This window comes from Phoca vitulina, unplaced genomic scaffold (assembly GCF_004348235.1).
Source record: "Phoca vitulina isolate PV1807 unplaced genomic scaffold, GSC_HSeal_1.0 scaffold5, whole genome shotgun sequence".
NCBI classification, from domain to species: Eukaryota; Metazoa; Chordata; class Mammalia; order Carnivora; family Phocidae; genus Phoca; species Phoca vitulina.
The window spans coordinates 66025885-66049356 of NW_022589708.1; the positions used below are offsets into that span (position 1 = coordinate 66025885).

Genomic DNA, 23472 nt, shown 5'->3' on the forward strand with positions numbered 1-23472 from the left:
AAAAAATGCAATTAAAAAGGTGCAAGAAAATATTATTGAATTTAAGTGCAGCACTACATAACTATAAAATGCTAACTTAATAAGCTTCTTAATGGAGTGAATGTAGAAAACTGCATTCTGTGCTTTTTAAAGGAAATTTGATAAACCATTATTTTAAGAATATACATGATGATAAATGTGGAATCCCTGTGCATTTTAGACTGGATATTACTTGGTAGCGTTTTGATTAGCCATGAAGTTAGGGTAATTTTTAAATATTTGAACTAGGATTTTATTATATTAAAAATCACATGGCACACTTTACTTGTGGGAAAAAGTGCTAAAACATATAGAAAACTTGGGGCAGTTTGGAACCCTCTAAACATCATACAGAGCAGAGATGATGCATTATTCATCTTTGTGATTATTTGAGTACACAGCATAGCGTTTGGCTCCTATGTTAAAATGCGCTTACAAAAAGAGTAGTATGAAATAAAGTCCATCGAAAACAGCAAAGACAGCTACTTTACATGGTTGTCTGTAGTGGCTTTTATCCTCGTTCTGTGCTTTTCTGGCATTTTCTAGATTTTCTACAATGAGCATGTTTCTCTTCAGGAAGGAAAGAAGGAAGGAAGAAATGAAGGAAGAAAGAAAAAAAGAATTAAAGAAATCTTGCATCATGAGTCAGGAGGAGTAGATGGCAGATGAGTAGTAGCCTGGAAGAAAGTTCTGGCAATCCTGGGAATTAAAGAAAAGATGATTCAGGCAACTTAGAGGAGAGGGTGGGCACGCTTTCCCTGGCACTGGGTGGCATCAACCTGAGGAATGGTGCTTGGTTTTTCTTTGAAAAGCCTGTTACACACTTTGGTGTGGAAAAGTTACTTTAAAACCCTGGGAAATGGGAGTAGGAGATATTTTGGTTAGATAAGCAACTGGCTCAGAGACATGGAAGAAAAAAGTAATTAACAAAAATTTCTCTTTAATTATAAAAAAATGGAATAGCTAAGAGGTGGGGCTGAGATAGCTTATTTAAAGCACTCTTAAAAACACCCAGAACATTTTAAAATACGTTTTTGTAAATGACACAGGAAGCGCACGCTGTAAGTGATACCACTGTACCAGTGTGTCCTGATATGTCTTTATGGATTACACGTCTCTATAGGCTACAAGAGTAAGCCAACATCCAACAGGTAAACTTCAAAGTGGAGAAAAGCTCAATAATGCTCTCGCAGTTAAGAAAACTCCAAGCGCACCGACAGGAACACCCTATATAGTAAGAGAAGGGTATTGAGATTGAGCTTTCGTTCTCTCTACCACTTACTAGTTAGCATGTCACCTAACTTCTCTGGTCTGTCATTTTCTCAGATAAAAATCCGTTAATGGCTCTGTCTATTGACAAATCCTTGTACAATATGGCCCCCAACGGGCCTTTTAGCCTCATTTTGTACCCTTTCCCCACACCGTCCTGTGTTCCATCACACGCCACCGTCTTGCATTCCCTGGACACATTACGTTGTGTTGTGTGGTCCCTTGCTCCACATGGCCACCATCTCACCTACTGGCTTGGGAAGATCTCCATTCACCCTTTCAAGTCCAGCTAAAATTTATTTCTTCAGTTAGGCAAACCCCTTCAGTGAGCTCAGATAGCATTTTAATACACTTCAATAAAAATATTTATCATAGTGCATTGTAATTATTTCTAAATGCAACTGTGTATACACTTTATGAAAAATGAATCTAAAAGAATATAGGTAAGGTTATGAACAGCTCTATGCCACTCAGCAGTAATATAATTTTGTCAGCTCCCTATCTTAAACAGCCTTCGATGCTCTAAGTGGAAATAAAGTGCAGACATAAAAAATACATTTCAGAATTTGAAAATACCGTATTTGTAAGACCTATTTCATAGGAATCCCATTCTTCAATGCTATTACTGAAAATGATGAAATGATGTGGCCAAAATACTGTATGTATACCTTGAAATTAATCAATTATCAATTAAATAAAAAACAGCAGTGAAAAAAAACCCAGCAACTAAATACATAAATTGAATTAATGTGGATACTCTAAATGGAATAAATAGAAAATCTCATTTCCTGTTTTCAAATGGTTTGTATCTCAGATTATGACATGTCCAAAGTCAAGTATTTTCTGAAATCTTTACAAAGTGGCCTATCACAAAATGTAAAATATTGAGGCCATTCAAAGGAATAAGTGAGGCTCTTTTATGGCTTCATGTCTTGGTAATTTCTGTTACTACCACCATTCCTGGCTCACCTGGTAAATTCCTAATCTCTCAAAACAGTTTCTAAGTAATTACTTCTAAGAAGTCTACTCCAACCCACCAGACTCTCCCACTCTCACCTGTGCTCCTTTATGAACTACTACCTCTGTCTATGATAACTCTTTCTTTCCAGTAGACCAGGATTTTCCGACCTCGGGACTAGTGACATTTCGGGCTGGATTTCTGCTGTTGTCATTGTTCTGAGGAAACTGTCCTGTGCATGACAGGATATTTTCGCAGCAGTCTCTGTTCAGTAGATGCTGGTAACACATGCGCACCTCCACCTCACTACACTATGTGCTCTTAGAAGGTAGAAACGGCCTCAAACTCTGAAGCCAGCATCTAGCACATGTGTGGCATGTAGAAGATATTCAGCGAATGCTCTTAAATTAATAAAGTTATTTGATTTTTCTGAATCCGTTTAAAGCCTACCATCTGAATCTTCAACACAAAACAGGGAGTTGTTAGAACATTTGTTGACACAAAAATGCTATATAGTCTGTAAAATGCATTTGATAAGCGTACCTTATAACTTAGTATTTATATAATCTGTTCTAATTATTTTATTTTATTTATTTATTTATTTTTTTAAAGATTTTATTTATTTATTTATTTGACAGAGAGAGAGTTAGCGAGAGCAGGAACAGAAGCAGGGGGAGTGGGAGAGGGAGAAGCAGGCTCCCCGCCGAGCAGGGAGCCCCATGTGGGGCTCGATCCCAGGACCCTGGGATCATGACCTGAGCCGAAGGCAGACGCTTAACGGCTGAGCCACCCAGGCGCCCCTGTTTTAATTATTTTAAGAGCCTATAAGAACCAAAGGGTGAAGGAGCGCCTGGTGGCTCAGTCAGTTAAGCGTCTGCCTTCGGCTCAGGTCATGATCTCAGGGTCTCTGCTCAGTGGGGAGCCTGCTTCTCCCTCTCCCTCTGGCCCTCTCCCCTGTTCCTGCTTTCACTCGCTCTCTCTCTCAAACCAATAAATAAAGAAAAAAATCTTAAAAAAAGAAAAAGAACAAATGATGAAGACAATGCTATGATATTAAAATATGACAGTGGCACCAAAAAGAGTGAAAGATGGTCCCCTGCATTTCTTTTTCTCCCTCTCTTTTCAAGGAGTTTACATCATTCACTTTTAAGTGAATTATTTTAACCGTAATCAGATCACCTAGTTCATTCCAGATATGGAGAGTCAATTAACAATATACCAATTAAAATGGAGTATTCAATGAACAGTAAGATGTTTGTTAGTGTTTCTACATAAGACAAACAATAGGCTATTTAGTAAAAAAATCAAGTCATATTTCTCAAATATGATAATAATTATAAACTCTTAAAAAAGAAGTCAGATAATTAGCTTTTTTCTCAACAATTTTTATAGACGCATTAGAATTTTTTATTCTCAGCGCTTTCCTTATTTCTGCAAGTAGCACATTACAGTAGCCATGCATATACCATCAAAACTAATTTAATTCCAGATTCATTACAGAGCTGCTTTTTATTCATCAAGGTCATATCTTGATGGCTTCACAAGCTTAGATAAATCAGGTGTTAAGCAGACACATCTCTGAAGAACTTAAGGATGTTCTCATTTGCAGTTCTCAGCATATCTTATTATTTATTGCCAAAGAAATGACTGATTAACTTTGTCATCTTTGCTCCATGTTTTTTTTTCTTCCAGCTGAAGCAGCCTGCCCTCTTCTGCGATGCCTGATCAGACCTATTTAGGATGATGTCTTTGATCACAGACACGGGGGAGCTTGCGATCTTAGGCTTTGATGAAACATTGTTCCACTATAATTTTATGGAAGGGAAACAGAGTTCTAAATGATAACTGACAGTCAACAAAGACAATCAAACTTATTAAGATTTTGCACTATCCTTTGACAGCATCATCTTTAAGCACCAGAAATATACTAGAAGTTGACCAGTTGAGGTTTTATTTAAACATATAAATATACAAAACCTCCCTTTGCAATCATTTCCTCATTAGCTAATTTGCCCTGAAGAAGAAAACCTTGCAAGTCAGAAGATGTATTTATGAGTTTTAAAATATTTTCCTTATATTCTTCCTTATGGTCTGTAAAATTCCTAGTTATCAATTAAATTTGCACTTATATGAAATTTTACTATTAGAAAACACCTAAATAACATACTTAATACATACAAAATTAGAACATTAAACATCAGGAAAAAAAATCACATGCCTCTAGGTTTTTATTAATCACATTCCAACACCAAGGCTGAAAGTATATCAAATCACACCAAATCTTTTGCACATGACAACCTCATAAATTATTCAACTCATTAGCATTACTAAGAAGCATGAAAAACTCCATCAGTATTAAGGATGTTTTCTAATAGAAAAAGGTCAACCAAAAGTTTTAATAATGAAATCGGAGGGAAAGCTTTCCAAAGTCAATATGAAACAAAATTATTGTCCTTTTTGTCTTCTTGAAAATATATCCAATTCTGATTATTTGCTCATATAAAAGAAAGCCCTGTTAAGATATTTGCTTTGTGGCTCCACATAAATTGTCTGAAAAGAATGTCCAAATTATGGCTAAATATTTTTGCCCATCCCATGAAAGTTTAACTACAATTTAATCTAAATGTTTGAATTTAGGGAAAAATCAAGTGATTCAAAAAGTTTTAAATAAAATATTAAGTCTGCTAGTTCAGTTTCAGTTCTTTTCCATGAATCCAGGCTCACAGTCTTGAACCTGAGTATACCAGGAATGAACAGATAGACCTGACCAGTGCTCAAATCCCAGGCACTGCTCTGATGGCCATGTACGTATTCCCTATTGAAGTAATTGAAGGATATTTCCTCAGCTTGTACAACCTGTTTAAAATTCTGAAAACTCTGATCACTGATTCAAACACTCTAGCCATACTCAAAGTTCCACTCATAAAATATCCTTCCGTTCCTAAAAGAATTTTGTTGCCACAATGTAGAGGAATACAAAAATTATTTTGACCAGAGATTGTAGCAGAGTTTCTGGGCATTTAATGCTTAACTTTCAAGATAGAATGCATAGGGAAACTGAAATAGTATAATTATTTAACATAGAGGAAGGAACACATTGAATTTCAATTTGTCCTAGAAGCCCTCTCAAAATGTGAAGGTTTATACAAAAAATACACCTTTTCTATGTCTACACAAACCCAATCATTCAATCATTTGGGTGTTAGTCTACCCACTGCTAGACTCTAAGATACTTAAACACATTTAAATGTGTAAAGGCAGGCAGAGTGGCCAGATGATGGGCTGAATTTTTGACTTTTATATGAATGTTTTAGCAATATGTGAATACAAAAGCCTTATTTAAAATACACAAAATGTGTTTTCAATTAAGGTTTTCAACATTTATTTTTATTGGATAAAGTGCTTTGTAATAATTACTGATATTTATTTCCTATTTCTTCTGAAGAAATACTTTCTATATGGGTTAGGAGGCACATTAAGAGTTTGGAGGATGATTCAATATCACGTTTTTCTCTTAGCAGTTTGTAATTCCTCATTCTATTTCTTTTCTTTTTTTTTTTTTTAATTTATTTACTTATTTGAGAGAGAGAGAGATGAAAGGAGGGAGGGACAGAGGCAGAGGGAGAAAGAATCTCAAGCAGACTCCCTGCTGAGAATGGAGCCCCATGTGGGGCTTGATCTCATGACCCCGGAGATCATAACCTGAGCTGAAATCAAGTGTTGGACACTTAACTGACTAAGCCACTCAGGTGCCCCACCTCCTTCTATTTCTTTTTTTTTTTAAGATTTTTTTATTTATTCATTTGAGACACAGAGATACAGAGAGAGAGAGAGAAAGCATGAGCAGGGAGAGAGGCAGAGGGAGAGGGAGAAGCAGGCTCCTCGCTGAGCCAGGAGCCCGATGTGGGGCTCGATCCCAGGACCCTGGGATCATGACCTGAGCTAAAGGCAGACGCTTAACCATCTGAGCCACCCAGGTGCCCCCCCCACCCCCTTCTATTTCTATGAACAGATCACACCAGGGAGTACTTTTCCACTCACTCTTGACAATCCTCCATATTTTACTCCCTACCTACTGTCGGCATGGTTCCAAAAGTCCATTGATGTGAACTGTGATGAAGGTTGAAGGAGTATGCTCTTAAGTTGTTTTTGGAGGTAGAATTGTTTTAGTTCTCCTTTGTCTTCCATCACATGACCCTAATCCTGACAATGACGTGATAATAACTCTGGCGTGGGTACCATATAGCTTTCCTGAATATTTTATGGCATACACATGGTCTTTGTTCTAGATATGAATAAAATAAAAAAAATACCCATTTCCTTCTATCAAAGAACCCAACTCAAGAGAGAGTAAGTTCTGAATACTGATGATGATGATTCAGTATTTAAAATTCATAAACTGCTATATATTTTAAAATACTCTTATACCTCACACACAGGATATTTAGTATCACCTACATCTTCCATCTATTTCAAAATTAGACTACTATTTTCAGTTTAGGTTCATTAACAATAGTTACTATGTTACCATAACCTATCAGATGTCTTAAAAGATTTTAAGGTAAAAGATTTTAAAATTTGTTTCTGATAGCCTTTAACAATGGTTTAATAATAGAGATATTTTATAAATTAAACAAAGTTTCCACTTTTATAGAGAACCAAAAAATTTTTTTTCTAAGAGACTTTTTAAAAGCAACCTATAGAATGCTGAATGTAGTAAAATGTGGATCCTATATAATTAAACCCTTGGCAACTCATTATTACCAATAATATCAATTTAGCCTAACTCTGTTACAAATTGTCTCTAGATGTTTCTATTTTCAAATGGGATGAATTCAAATAGGATGAGTTGGTGAAAAAGTCTAAATTATTGGGTATACGAAATGGAGTTTAAATAATTTTAAGTTTACATTACAAAGCATGCCACTTGAAGTAGGTATTTCTAAAAATCTCTTCTACAGAGCATAAAGATAATACCTCATTTTAAGCATAATTATAATACCTCAAGTTAAGTTTAAATCCTTAGGTGCTAAAAAATCCCTTTGGTGATCTCTCTTGTTGATTGAAGAAATCCCCTATAGTACTGGTCAACTATAAGTTTTCTTTCTAGTATAATCTTTCTGTTAGTTACTTTTATTATATAAAGTTATGTTGTAACTTTTATCTTAGGCATAATAGCTTCATATGAAATCCTCGTGTATTTATTTAACTATGTTTGACTCTTACTAAGTTATATCAATTCACAGACTATTTGCACAACAAATTTTAAAAGCTTTGCACATTTTCTTTTTATCAAGATTAAGTATTTTCTCTGTTTAATCCATCAGGAACATGAATAGTTATGAATGTTATAAACTATGGTAAATTTTAAAACAGATGGCTCACTTATCACACTCAAGTAAATGAAAATTAACCTAATAATAACAAAAGTAATTGTAAGAATAAAAGTGGTTAATAACAAAAATGTATAAACAGTATTCATCAACGGTATTTTCTGAGTGTACAGAGTTTGTAAAATTTTGAGATGGTAAATCACACTTAAACTTGTTAGAGCACTTAAAAATGGGACAAAATAGTCCTATTTATACTTCTTGGTAGACAGCAAGTATTTTGATGTTTTCTATTTATTATACATTTTTTAAAAGACAAATTAGGGTTAGTTCTACTGTAGTGTGATAGTTGATGATATCTTTAATGTGAGATGGTCTTTTTTAAACTTTATTTGCAACCCAATGGTGGACTGGGAACTTAAATGGACATATTGTAGCAGGATTTATTTTAATTTTATTTTTTTAGACAGAAAAGAATAGACTACTAATAAAATAGAGAATGTCATGTAATGAGATTATTAATAAGGCATTTGTTTCAGTTAAATACACAACTATGTGCATATATATATAAATACAAACGCCACACGCATGTGCATATATATTTCATGTATATATGTATATTCACACAGTATACACGAGTGTGTGTACACATATACAAATTATCCATAAAAATATTTAAGTCTGAGTACTCAATTATAATCGTATATATTTTTTACACCTTGTGTCTTGGTCACCAAAGTTTGAAAGACACTGAAAAAGAAACTCACTTTACTCTTGTTTTAGGCTGTATGAGATGGACATTGGGTAATAACCAGTTATATAAGGTCTTTTACTCTATTAAGAAGCTGAAAGGTCTAACATACATCGTGGGCGAAGAACTGGGTTGATTAAGTGTCACCTACATGATGCTGAAGGATAAAGCAGAACACAGTATTTTTGACTTACAACATGGAGAATTTTAAGTGTTAGTGAAAAAAATGAATTACCAACCACAAAGAGTTACATCACATCCAGAGTATTTCTGTGTAAGAGGCATTGGTACTGACCATACTCTGCTGCAGCCTTGAGGAGCGCTTCAGCGTGAGTGGAGCCAAACGCATTACGAACAAACCGTCTCCTTCGGCGAAGATCATCTTCCCAGTAATCCAAACGCCAGAAATCATGCAGTTGGCTAGGAATGAGGAAATAAACAGTCATCACTATTAATAACAATGTAAAATGGGAAATATATTTTTTTACACAACATTAAAGCTTTATTTCCTTGGTCTCAAAGGAAAACTAAGATGATTTTGGAGATCTTTATCTTTTACAATTGTGTTTACATACATGTTTCCTGTACAAATGACCAAAACTTAAAATAGTAACATTCTTATATTTTAAGCCCTGTAATACTCAGTTCTGCTTTCTCTACAATGTTCTTCCTTCTCCTGAAAACATTAATCATGGGGAGTTTAGTAACAAATGCAGCATCAAATTACAAGTATTAATGGCACAGTTTTCATTCTTTTACACTGTTTTTAACAAGGCTTGTAAATCACAGGACAGACCTCACTACAAATAGTTTGCAATTTAATGACCACGGTTTCTTAGTAGACTGAATTAAGAACCATAAAATATTGCCCAGTTGGATTTGGTGGAACAATGATTAAAATAATGTGCTGAAATATTCATTGAAATAATTCCCTGCTGCCCACAGCAACCTGAGAAAAGTGCAATTTTATCCATTATTAATAATACTGAATTAGAGCTGCAAAAAATTCCAGTATGTGGTAATTGTCTTGGTAAATTATTATTCTAACACTAACAGAGTCCTTGGATGATTTTACCGCTTTCAGCTAATATAAACAATTAACAAGCACGGCCTTCATGGAGTAACATTGTCTAAACTATGTTGCGCTCTAAACTGGTATTAAAAATCCACGAGATATTTCAGAATCTACTGAAATCTGTTCATTGCATATCAATGGAATGTTTCATGATATAATTTTTGTTTTCAATTTAATTTCAATAAACGTTGGTGATAAATGCCACTGTTTGAGAAGTCTGTTTTTCTCTATCTACAGTATTTGGAGTAACATATTCAAGAGATAATATTCTAATTTTCCTGAGCAGCACTACTCATAAAAACACATAAAATGCTTTCATAGAAGATTTGATTTCATTTTTATTTTGCTAATTTATTGTAAAAGAATAGCACATTTGATTAAAGCAGGAACTGTGTATGTTTTGCTCATCATTATATCTCTAGTGCAATGACAGAACATACTATTTTTTACACAATGTTTTAAATAAATATTCAATGAATTAATTATACCAATTTGGTACTTTGGAGATATATAGACATATATAGTCATTGAGAACAATAATTTACTTTCAAAAAACATTTTGGATTTTATGACTATACAATTTTGTTTTCCACCACTTAATTGTAAAAGAATATAACGAGGTAAGAGATATATGAGAAGAACATTAAAATTATAAGCATTTGAAGTATATTTGAATATACTTGTTTTTCTACACATCATAATTATTATAACTTTATTTTTCTGTCAAAATAAGATTACCTAAGAATAATGGTTGTAAGTGCCTCTGTCACTAATTTAAAATAGGACAATTTCTGGGGCACCTGGGTATCTCAGTTGGTTAAGTGTCCAATTCTTGATTTCAGCTCAGGTCATGATCTCAGGGTTGTGTGATCAAGCCCTGCATTGGGCTTCATGCTGGGCATGGAGCCTGCTTAAGATTCTCTCTCTCCCTCTCCCTCTGCCTCTCCCCCTCCGCCCCCATTCATGTTCTCTCTCTTTCTAAAAAAATAAAAATAAATAAATAAAATGAAATAAAATAGGACAAGTTCTCTCCTTACAAATACAAACTAATCCTAGTGATTTAAGGAAGACCCTGCTAAAATCTCGTTACAAAGGTTTTCCTCAAGAGTATGTTAAAATTAAGTTTCGAATTCACCAGGAGAGACAGATCTAATGTTATCTAAAATTTCTAACTATACACATACTTTTCTATATTCCTCCTATTAAGTATGACTGAGAAAATTTGGACACTATATGTAAGACAAATATAACAAGACTCTGAGAGGAGGAAAGCAGAAGGCAGACTGGCTAACGACCCCAGGGCCTAAGAAACAACATAGTGGCATTCCCAGAGTTATCTTTTTGCCTCATATATCCTAGACTTTGAAGCAAAGACACTAGCAACCCACATAGACTAATGAGTGTAGACCAAAAAAAAAAAAAAAAATCCCCCCAAAAGCCTGTTTTCTCTAGCCAAAGAACCAAGAAAGGTGCAGCCCAGCAAGACAGAAAACCTGTGGACAACTACTGTACTCCAGCCATCACCACAGAGAAACTGTGGACCCACCTACTCACACCAGAAAGTATGAGTGGGAAGCCTACATCAGACCCTAATCAAGGTGTAATGCCGTACCCTATCATCCTCACCAGCGTGGTAACAGAGAAGGTCAAACAGGGAAACAGTACTTTCATCTCTGTTGACTGGTAACAAGGTATCCCACCTCATGAAGTCAGTGGAGACCATGTGGAGGGCCTGAAATCCACCCCCTCCCCCACTCCAGCTAGACAGTAATGAGGTATCCTTCTCCCTCCCCACTGTGGTGTTATCAGGGCAGGCCTAGTAGAGAGTTAGGACTTTCACCATTGATCAACACCAATGAGGCTACCCCTACTCGTGGACACCACAGAAGATCTGGAACTCCCACCCCTGCCAAGCAGTAATGAGAAGCTGCTTACTCTCTGGATGTCAGCAGAGTCCAAGTGGGGAAACTAGATTTCTACCTCCACATGGCAGTAAAAATGCAGTGCTTCCCTGTTTCTCCTAATGGAGCAATGTCACAGAAAGTCAACTAAAATAGAAGGTTTAAATAAGATACAAAATATCTCAGAGAAGAATAAGAAAATATCCTGCTTCAATCCAAAGTTACCTGTCATTCCAAGAACCTGGAAGATCTCAAACAGAATGTAAAAAGTCATCCGTAGATGCTAACAACTGAGATGAAAGGGATGTTAGAATTTTCTGGCAAGGATTCTAAACCATGTGTGATTTTAAAAATGCTTCACTAAGCACTTATGAACATGTTTGGGGCAAATAAAAAAAATAGCAAGCCACAGGAAAGAAAGAAAAAGTCTCACTCAGCAAAAAATTAGAAGACGTAAAAAAGTATCAAGTAAGTATTTTAGAACTGACAAATATAATAACCAAAAAAAAAAAAAAAAAAAAAAAAAAGCTCAGTGGATGGGCTCAATAGCAGAATTGAAGGGACAGAAGAAAAAATTAGTTAAATGGCAGATACAGCAATAAATATTGCCCAATCTGCATAACAGAGAAAATGGACTGAAAAAAATGAACAAAGCCTCAGGGATCTATGGATTATAACATCTAATTTGGGTCACTGGAGTTCTGGAAGGAGAGAGGAAAGAGCGCAGGGATGAAATAGTCCCTAAAAATAATGGCTGAATACTTCCCAAATCTGGCCCCAAAGCATAATGTATAGATTTAAAGAAGCTGACTAAACTCCGTACATAATAAACCTGAAGAAATTTATGCCAAGACACATCATGATTAAACATCTGAAAACAAAGAATAAATAAAAAATCTACAAAACAGCCAGAGAAAAATGACACCTCATCTACAGATATAAAACACTTAGAATGACAGCATATTTTACATCAAAAGCTATGGTGGCCAGAAGAAATGGTCAAGTATTTTTATGTGCTGAAAAAAAGAACTGTCAACTCAGTTTCCTGCAACCAGTGAAAATACCCTTCGGGAATAAAAAATAAAGATTTTTCAGATGAAGGAAAATAAAGTATTTGTTGCCATTGGGGCTAGTCTAAAAAATGGCTATAGGCAGTCTTATAAACACAAAGGAAGCAATCAAAGGAACACTGGAACACCAGGAAGGAAAAAGGAACATGATAAGCAAAATATGAGCAAATATATAGGTTTTCCTTTTCTTCTTGAGTGTTCTAAATTATGTTTTACCATTGAACCAAAAATTATAACACTGCCTGTTGTGGTTCTAAGTGTGTGTAGAGGTAATATTTAAGACAGATATACTATAAATGGGGGAGGGTAAAGGGATGTAAAGGAAGTAAAGATTCTATACTTCATTCGGACTGGTAAAATGACACCACCAGTAGGCTGTGATAAAATACATATACAACCACTAAAAAGGCAACCACTAAAGAAAAGCTATATAAAGAGATATACTCAGAAACACTACGGATAGGGCGCCTGGGTGGCTCAGTTGGTTAAGCCACTGCCTTCAGCTCAGGTCATGATCCTGGAGTCCCGGGATCGAGTCCCGCATCGGGCTCCCTGCTCGGCGGGGAGTCTGCTTCTCCCTCTGACCCTCTCAAGCTCTCTCTGTCTCATTCTCTCTCTCAAATAAATAAATAAAATCTTTAAAAAAAAAAAAAAAAAACACTACGGATAAATCAAAATGGAATTCCAAAAAATGTTCAAGTAATCCACAGGAAGGCAGGAAAAACAGAGCAATAAGAAACAAGGATAACAAGCAAAAAACAAATAATAATGTTTTAAAAACAATGCTGTCTATAAGAAACCAACTTCAAATATAGTAATATAGGCAGGTGGAAAATAAAAGAATAAAAAAGATCTATCATTCAAAGATTAATCAAAGGAAAGCAGGAATGGCTATATTAATATCAGATAATCACATACTACAGAAAAAATAAAATTACAAGAGACAAAGAAGGACCTTATATAATGATAGACGGGCCAATCTACCAATTAGACACCAATCCCAATGTGTATGTGCCAAACAACAGAGCTGCAAAACAAGTCAAACAAAAACTGGTAAACTGAAAGAGACAAAGACAAACACAGAGTTATAGTGTCTGTAAATACATCCTTCTTTTCAGGAATTGATAGAGCACTTAGACAGAAGATCAGCAAAGATACAGAAGAACACAATACCACCACCAGCCAACATATTTAGAACACTCCAACTAACAACGGCAGAATACAAATTGTTTTCAAGTGTCTATGGAACTTATATATTACCAAGATAGACCATATGCTGGGCCACAACACATATCTAACAAATTTAGAAGAACTGAAATGATACAGAGTACTCTCCTACAAAAATGGAATAAAGATAGAAATCAATAACAGAAAGGCAATAGAAAAAAATTCTCTAAACTCTTGGAAACTAAAGCAACACACTACTAAATTACCCATGAGTCAAAAAAGAATTCTCAAGGGAAAACAAAAAATACAATGAATTGAATAAAAATTACAATAAAAATATCAAAGTTTCTAGGACACAGCTAAAACAGTAATGATAGGAAAATTTATAGTACAAATACACACATTAGAAAAGATGAAATATTTCAAATCAATACTCTAACCTCTCACTTTGAGAACATAGAAAAATAAGAGCAAAGCAAGCAGAGGAAGGAAATAATAAAGATAAAGGTAGGAATTGGGCACGTGAGTGGCTTAGTTGGTTAAGCGTCTGCCTTTAGCTCAGGTCATGATCCCAGGGTCCTGGGATAGAGTCCTGCATTGGGCTCCCTGATCAAAGGGGAGTCTGCTTCTCCCTCTACCCCTCTCCCCTGCTCTCATGATCTCCCTCTCTCTCTCCCTCCCTCTCTCTCTCTCGGATAAATAAATAAAATCTTAAAAAAGGATAAAAATAGGAATCAATGAAATTCAAAACAGAAAAACAATAGAGAAAAGTCAATACAACAAAGAGCTGATTCTTAAAAAATACCAATAAAACTGATAAAGGAAAAAGAAGACACAGATTACCGATATCTGCAATGAAACAGTGTATACAATTACAGACCCTGAAGACATCAAAAGCATAATAAGCAAATGCTATGAAATACTCCATACACATAAATTTGACAGCTTAAACAAAATGGACCAATTCCTCAAAGAGTACAAACTACCACAGCTCACTCAATATGAAATAGATAATATGAATAGACCAGTAACTATTAAGAAAATTTAATACATTTGAAACTGCCCCCAAAGAATCTCCAGGCCCACATGGTTTTACTGGAAAATTCTATCAAATATTTAAAGAAAACTGACCCTAATTATACACGATTTCACCTAGAAAAAAGAGAAGGAAACATTTCTCAATTAATTTTATAGTTAGTGTAACACCAAAATAAAAACCAAACAACAGTACAAAGAAAGAAAACTACAGACCAATATCCCTTATGAATATAGACTAAAAACCCTTAATAAAATATTAGCAAATAGAATTAGTCAATGTATAATAAAAATTATACATGATGACAAGTGAAGTTTATTCCAGGGAAGCAAGTTTGGTTCAGTATTTGAAAATTAATTAATGACAAGTGAAGTTTATTCCAGGGAAGCAAGTTTGGGTCAGTATTTGAAAATTAATTAATATAATCCACCACATTAACAGCTAAAGAAGAAAAATCATATGATCACATTAGTCATTATAGAAAAGAATTTGACACAATTCAACATGCATCCATGAAAAGAAATTTCCAGAAAAACAGGAATAAAGGAAAATTTCCTCAACTTGATAAAGCATCTACAAAAACCCTATAGCTAAATTATACTTAAAGGTGAAGGACTGAAGGATTTTCTCCTAAAACTGTGAAAAATACAAAATATCTGCTCTCGCAGCTCTTATTCAACATACTACAGGAATTTTTAGCCAATGCAATAAAGCAAAAAAGAAAAAAGGGAATACAGAATAGGAAAGCGAGAAATAAAACACTCCCTATTTGCAGATGACATTATTGTTTATGTAGAGAATCACACAAAATCTATCAAAAACTCCTGAAACTAATGACTAAGATTAACAAGGTTACAGGATAAACTCACAAATATCAATTTTGTTTCTATATGCTAGCAATGAACACATGAACAGTGAAAGAAAAATACAATTTAAAATTAGAAAAAAAGAGAGAAATACTTAGTTATAAATCTAAAAAAAACATGTATAGGACTTGTGTAATGAAAACTACATAATAATGATGAAAAAATAGAATAATATCTTTTAAAAAATGGAAAGCCATACCATGTTCATGGGCTGGAAAATTCAACATAGTAAAAATATCAATTCTCCTCAAATTGATATACAGGTTTAACAGAATACCTATCAAAAGTCCAGCAAGATTTTTAGTAGATATGAACAAGATTATTCTAAAACTTATATAACAGAAGGTTAAAGTGGGAGGAGCCAGTCTACTTGATTTCAAGACATTAAATAGTTTAAGACTGTGTGATACTGGCCAAAGGACAGACATAGATTAATGAAATAGAGAATCAAGAAATAAACCCACACAAGTATGACCAACTTATTTTGACAAAGGTTGAAAACCAATTCAATGGAGGAAAGATATCTTTTCAGTGAATTGTATTGGAGCAATTGAACATCCATAAGCAAAAAGAAAAAAAAAACACCCTCCCCCCAAAAAATTAAAAAAAGAGACAAAAACCCCTGACCTAAATCTCATACCTTTGAAAAAATTAACTCAAAATGGTTCAGAAACATAAATAATTGTAAAACTATAAAAATTTGGGGGAAGAAAAGGAGAAAATCTTTGGTACAGGGCTAGGTAAAGAGTTTGTAGACTTGACACCGAAAGCATAAGCCTGGAAAGGAAAAATTGATAAAGTAGACTAAATCGAAATTAAAAACATTTGCTCTACAAAAGAACATATTAAGAAGATGAAAAGAGGAGATGAAACTATTTGCAAATCACCTATCTGACAAAGAACTAAAATCTAGAATGTATGAAAAATTCTCAAAACCCAACAGTAAAAAGAGCAAACTATACAAATAGAACATGGGCATAAGATATGAAGAGACATTTCACTGAAGAAGATATACAGATGGCAAACACACACATGAAAAGATGTTCAGTAACATTATCCATTAGGGATAGGCAAATTAAAACCACATGAGATATTACTGTACACCTATCACAATTGCTAAAATAAAACAAAGTGACATCACAAAACGCTGGTAAAAATACAGAGAAGCTGGATCACTCATTTATTTGCTGGAAAGAATGTAAAATAGAATAGTTATGGTGGAAAACAGTTTTCTTAAAAAATTAAACATGCAATTATCGTTTGACCCAGTAATTGTACTTGTGGACATTTATCCTAGAAAAATGAAAACTTATGGTCACAGTAAAACATATAACAAATGTGTATAGCAGCTTTATTTGTAATACCCCCAAATTGGAAACAACCCAAATGTCCTTCAATAGGTAAATGGTTAAACAAATGCGGCAGGAAATCACTAAAAGTATGTTTCTCCTTTACTGTTTTAGAGTTAAAAAATAAGTCCTTATGTTAATTAACATAAATTAACATAAATTACTCAGCAGGAAAGTAAGACAAACTATTGATACATACAACAACCTGGACGAATCTTCACAGAATTATGCTGATTGAAAAAACCCATCGCAAAAGTTACATACAGTATGATTCCATTTATGTAACATTCTTGAAATGACGAAAGTGTAGAAATGAAGAACAGACTAGAGTTTCCCGGGGTTTTAGGAAAAGAGAGTCAGGAATGGGGTGGGTGTATTGACAATAACAGAGCAACATGAGGGATCCTTGTGAAAATGGAAATACTCTATATCTTGACTGTATCAATATCCTGGTTGTAATATTGTACTGTAGTTCTACAAGATGCTACCATTGGCAGAAACTAGGTAAAAAGCACATGGGATCTGGCTTATTTCGTTTTTGTTTTTTAAATTATATTCAGTTAGCCAGCATTAGTTTTTGATGTAGTGTTCAATGATTCATTAGTTGTGTATAACACCCAGTGCTCATCACCACAGGTGCCCTCCTTAATACCCATCACCCAGTTACCCCATCCCCCCATCCCCCTCCCTTCTGTAACCCTCAGTTTGGTTCCTGGAGTCCAGAGTCTCTCATGGTTTGTCTTCCTCTCTGATTTCTTCCCATTCAGTTTTCCTTCCCGTCCCCTGTGGTCCTCTGCACTATTCCTCATGTTTCACATATGAGTGAAACCACCCTAAAATTTGTATGGAACCAGAAAAGACCCTGAATCACCAGGGCAATGTCTTATTTCTTAAATTGTATGTGAATCTACAATTATCTCAAAATAAAGTTCAGTTTTAAACATGTCCTCACCCTACTGAGATTTCAATATATATGTAAAATTGCCTATACTCACACAGATGATGAAGTAATACAAATTAATTTTTTTTAATTTCCAAATTCAGCATCCTATACCTCCTTTATATTTATTTACTTTTCATGATGAAAACACACTTTTCCTCCACTATCTCTGTTCCCCAAAGAACTCTGGATAAAGAAGGATCTTGGATCCTTATTCCTAGGGTTAATTTCTATCTCAGTTGGAAAAGTCCTCCTGTACCAATGCTCAGGCAACCAGCTATGTGTCTGGGCACCTGTGGTAGAGAATAGTGCATATGGGACAAGCAAGGTCGGGGATGGTGTCGGGAGCGAAAAATATGGAATGCACCACTTTTCTCTGTGTTTGTTGTGGGGGAAAAGGACACACAGGAGAACTGGTGTCCAGTTTTGACAGCCACTTATTTCCTTCTCTCCTGGAGAGACATAAGCACCTAACAGCCATTAACCAAAGTTCAAAGAATAAATGACAGAGTAAATGCTGCATCTCACTGAAAGTCCTTCTTCCCTCTGGTATCACAAACTTGTTTAAATTGTGATTTGGCAGAACTGGATTCTGTCATATCTATTTTTTTTTAAATCACTATTGTTAATGTTGAAATCCAATATCCTGTTCATTTCAAGTGCATTTTCTGTGTTTTGTTCTATTTTAAAGTATGTTTCTCCTTTACTGTTTTAGAGTTAAGAAAAGTCCTTATGTGAATTAACAAGTAATACACTAATTGATTTACATAAAAATTTAAGTATAAGTAACAATGAAAAATATTTACCTCTAACTTTTATATCTAAAATCCATCCTCTTATTTTTGTTGAACGGGGAAGCTGGGAAAATTGGGATCTTTGCTCTCTGATTTTTCTTCTGGTATTTTTCCCATTATTTATGTAGAAATTATTTTAGATTATTGAGAGTCAGTCTTGGATCATATTAGGGTTTTTAATATTTGAACAGATGTCAACTCTTCTAAGGAACTATCTGTTCCTTTTAAAACCATACTTATTTCACTCTTTTTAGTTTAAAGATAGTGTGGGCACTGAGCACTGATGAAATACCAGCAGGTATTGAGAGTTGTGCTTTCTTTGGATGATCTTATAAAATTACTGTTAGTCCCTGACAACAGGCCAATCCCGTGGGTAAACTTTACCTGGACTGTGACGGCAATGGTGGTGTCTCTGAACTTGCAAAGTGTGCCAGAAGCACCTTCCTTGTCCTCCTTGCAAATCCACGGATGTGTGGCAGGAAGTAGCTTTCTAGTTTCTTCACCACTCTGTTACTTTTTTCCCTTCCCTTCTCCAGCCCTAGTAGAAAAGGGGCCTTTTTCCCTTCACTTTCTTTCTTTCTTACTTAAAATGTAATCACTTACTGCGAGATGATCAATACTAGAAAAAATTGGTTTGTTCTACAGATGTTCCCCTCCGATGAGTCTGAAAACCCTAACACAAGCGAGGTCCCTAAAAATGTGCAAATTATACTGATCCAAGAAAACTCAACAAGAGGCCAGAACAAGCATCTCTATGGCCCTGGCCTTGTGTAATCTGGAAGAAGCCATGTTCCTGGAGGGCACAGGAGAGCAAAGACGGTATAAAAGAGGACAGAGACCAGGGATAGCAGAACTAGAAGCTCATAAGAGGTTGATTACACAGGCAAACTGTGTACTTGGTAGGAAAAGTAAAGCAGTACTTTGCACCTACAGTGGCCTTCTAGGTCAACAAAGGAAGAAAGCCTCTTCCCTGCCACGATGGAACCTGATGGAGGAGTTATATGAGTTTTATAGACTACACCTCTGCCCATTCTGGGTTTTGGCCTTTCCGACATTTATCTCATAGTTTTGTGTTTGTTCCTTTGCACTTGTGTTCCTCTTCACTTTTCTTTTTCCTTGTGTTTTTCACTCACACTGGTTTCTTTTTTGTTGGCATTTTCTCTATTGTATTTTCACTATTATGTTTTCAAAACCTCTTATAAATACTGGAATTTTTTTGTTTGTTGAAATTCTGGTCATGAGACTTGTACCTATTTTCTTAAAATTTTTGAAACCTACTTTCCTATATTACTCATATCTATTTATTAAATATTTATTAAAAAGAAATATGTGGTAATTTACTCATCACTAGCCCACACTTTTATGTGTCCGCAAAGCTCTTGAAGTGGTATGCAAAATTTTGTGGGATATGTATATATGTATTTTGGGAAAAGAGGTCCATGGTTTCAATAAAATTTTTCTCAAAACAGTTTCTGATCCAAAAATGTTTAGAAATATCGTTAAGAGTATATAAATCATTCTCTCCTTGTGTCCCCATTTTTTCTGATGGATAATACTGTTCACCAGCAAGTCAAGAGTTGTTAGAGGTGCTTCTGTTGGCAGAATGATATGCCTACAATAGGCTTCTATTCTAACACCATCATATTTGGCATCTGTATCAGGTTACCAATTTAGGAAATCATCACTCTGTTTTCTTTACAAACTCCTACTCAGTTCTTTCCTTCTTTAATGTTTTCATTCAAAAAATATTTACTGAGCATTTATCCCATGTTAGGCAATGTTCTTCATGCTAAAGATATTTTCTAGTATTTATTTATTCTCACTTATATTTTCTTCACTATTCCCACTGAAATTCATCAATATACAAGTCTGTAGACTCTTTAACTAAATTGTTCCTCTATCACTCTTCCCATTTAAAATTTCAGTGTAATGAAACTGGACTACTTTACTATACCAAACACAAAAATAAACCCAAAATGGATTAAAGTCCTCAATGTGAGATCTAAAACCATAAAAATCCTAGAAGAAAACATAGACAGTAAGCTTTTTGACATCGGCCTAGAAACATTTTTTTTTTAAGATATATCTCCTTTGGCAAGGGAAACAAAAGCAAAAATAAACTACTAGGATTACACCAACATAAAAAGCTTTTGCATAGCAAAGGGAACCATCAACAAAATGAAAAGGCAACCTACTGAATGGAAAAAGATATTTGCAAATGATATATCCAATAAGGGGTATACTGACTAAAATATATAAAGAACTTAGACAACTCAACACCAAAACCCACAAATAACCTAATTAAAAAATGGGCAGAGGAACTGAATAGACATTTTTCCAAAGAAGACATACAGATGGCCAACATACATGTAAAGATGTTCAACATCACTAACCATCAGGGAAATGCAAATCAAAATGACAGTGAGACATCACCTTACACCTGTCAGTATGGTCAGCATTGAAAGATAAGAAACAACAAGTGCTGGTGAGAATGTGGAGGAAAAGGAACCCTCGTGTACTGCTGGTGGGAATGCAAACTGGTGCAGCCGTTGTGGAAGAGTATGGAGGGGCCTCAAAAATTAAAAATAGAAATACCATATGATCCACCATGATAATTCCACTGCTGGGTATTTGCCCAAAGAAAATGAAAACAGTAATTCAAAAAGATATATGCACTCCTACGTTTATTGCAGCATTATTTACATTAGCCAAGATAAGAAAGCAACCCGTGTCCATTCATAGATGAATGGATAAAGAAGATGTAGTGTGTGTGTGTGTGCGCGTGCACACCCAAATGTTACTCATCCATAAAAAGAATGAGATTTTGCCATTTGTGATAACATGGATGGACCCAGAGGGTATTATGTTAAGTGAAATAAATCAAACAGAGAAAGACAAATGCCATATGATTTTACTTTATGTGGAAGCTAAAAAAACAAATGAATAAGCAAGCAAAAAAAAAAGCAAAGACAGACCCATAAATACAGAGAATAAACTGATGGTTGCCAGAGAGGAGGGCGTTGGGGGCAACATGGGTGAAAGGGAGTGGGAGATACAGGCTTCCAGTTATGAAATGAGTAAGTCATGGGGATAAAAGGTAGGGCCTAGGGAATATGGTCAATGGTACTGTAGCTGTTTTATGGTGACAGATGGTAGCTACACTTGTGGTGAGCACAGTATAATGTACAGACTTTTTGAATCTCTATGTTATACACCCAAAATGAATGGAACATATATATCAACTATACTTCGGTAAAAATTAAAAATAAAAAAATAAAATTTCACTGTAAGTACATATACTTTGCCATATTATTCTGTAACCTGTGAGCCACTCCAGAAAAAAAACAAAACAAAACAAAGAAACTACTCCAATAAGTTTTTCAGAATAACTCCAGAAATGACTGTTAGTAATAATTTGTAAGCACGACCAAAAATTGTACTCTGTGATACACCTCTTTGGGTCAGTATATTTTGCATGTTCTGAGAGTTTCACGTACGACCCTAAGTTAGGTGCCCAGACACTTCTTTCCATGAAGGAGAGCTAACTTAGATTTCCTGCACTTGGGGAGCAGCCAGGTGAACACATACAGGAGACCCTGTGCGAGCATCACCAAAGTTGTATAGGAAGTCATGCTGCACTCAAGTTCTGCTTGGACTTGCCAGTTTATAGCGGTTAAAATGTCATGTCTGATACCTCTAATTTGTCAACTAGGAAGGTGAATGTGGTATCGTATGTATTTCCATTTATTTATTTATTTTAGCCCTTGTAACTTTGTTTTTACCTTTCAAGACTGAATTATAGAAACACTGAGTATCACATGTATGTGTTGTTCATGAGTGTGGTTTTACACGGACAGTGCATAATTGCTAGAAAAGAGTGGGTCAACAGCCAGTAATTAATGAAGAGAAGATCACCAGTTAGGTTGTATTGTGATAATGAATGTTACTATGAATGTAACGGCATTCATTAAATTAAATTTGGTGTTATTTTAGCATAAACAGAGTTCAGGAAATCATAATTTTTCTCCACGAAATTTTTGATAAATATATTTTAGACTCATGAGAATGTACTACATTTCCTTAAAAGGGATCCCTCCTGTCCTCCCAGGAATGGATACCTTTAGAAGCTAGGGAGAAAACTGAATTTACCTGGTAAAGCATGACTGTATTGTTAATTGGTTACTTGGTAACAAAAATTATCCGATGGAACTGAGAAAAGAGTGAAAGGAACAAAGGAATATTTTGCTAAACACACACATAAAATACCATGAGAACCTGAATTTCTACTCGGCTAAAGAACTGGTGGTAATCACTGAGGTCAGGACTTCTTTAATCCCACCAAGATAGAAGAAAAACACTAACTGGCAGACTAATAATTAAAAATTGTTATCTTCTCTTCCTCTGGACACACTGGAGATTGTATTTCTCCATTCATTTTGAAATAAACCATGTCTACGTGATTTCTCTTCGTCAATAAAATGTGAGCAAAAATGAGTCACTTCCAGAAGAAAGTTTAAGAGCCATTGAACAACCTGCCATGTTCCATTCCCTCCACTGTAGTGATCAAGAAAATATGCAGTGATATGGCATTTCCATCATTTTGCAACCTGAGTGACGTCAGTGACAGAGTTTCCCTGCAGACCCATGTTGGGCACGGAGTGTAAGTGAGAAATAAACTCTTGTGATGAACTGAAGGTCATGTGTATGTCACTGTAGTATAATCGAACCCAATTGAGTAAATTCCTAGAATAACGATACTTTTTCAAGATCTAATATTTACTGAGAGCTTACTGTGTTCCAGACATTCTTCTAAGCACTGTATATGGACAGCTCTTCACTCTTGATATATTCCCATTGAGACGAGTACTGTTATTAACCCATTTTACAAATGAAGTGGAGGCACAGAGGTTAAGTATGTGCCCACTATTAAGCAACCAGTAGGCGGCAG

At 35.0% G+C, this 23472-nt stretch overlaps 1 protein-coding gene across 11 annotated transcripts in view; it reads right to left on the reverse strand.

Moving 5' to 3' along the window:
* Window positions 1-23472, reverse strand: part of NBEA (neurobeachin) — a 696015-nt gene that overhangs the window by 224733 nt on the left and 447810 nt on the right. For all 11 annotated transcript variants that reach the window (XM_032403205.1, XM_032403204.1, XM_032403196.1 and 8 more), the window contains one exon: window positions 8622-8746. In XM_032403205.1, the coding sequence (XP_032259096.1) occupies window positions 8622-8746 (125 nt within the window). The remainder of the gene's footprint in view (window positions 1-8621; window positions 8747-23472) is intronic.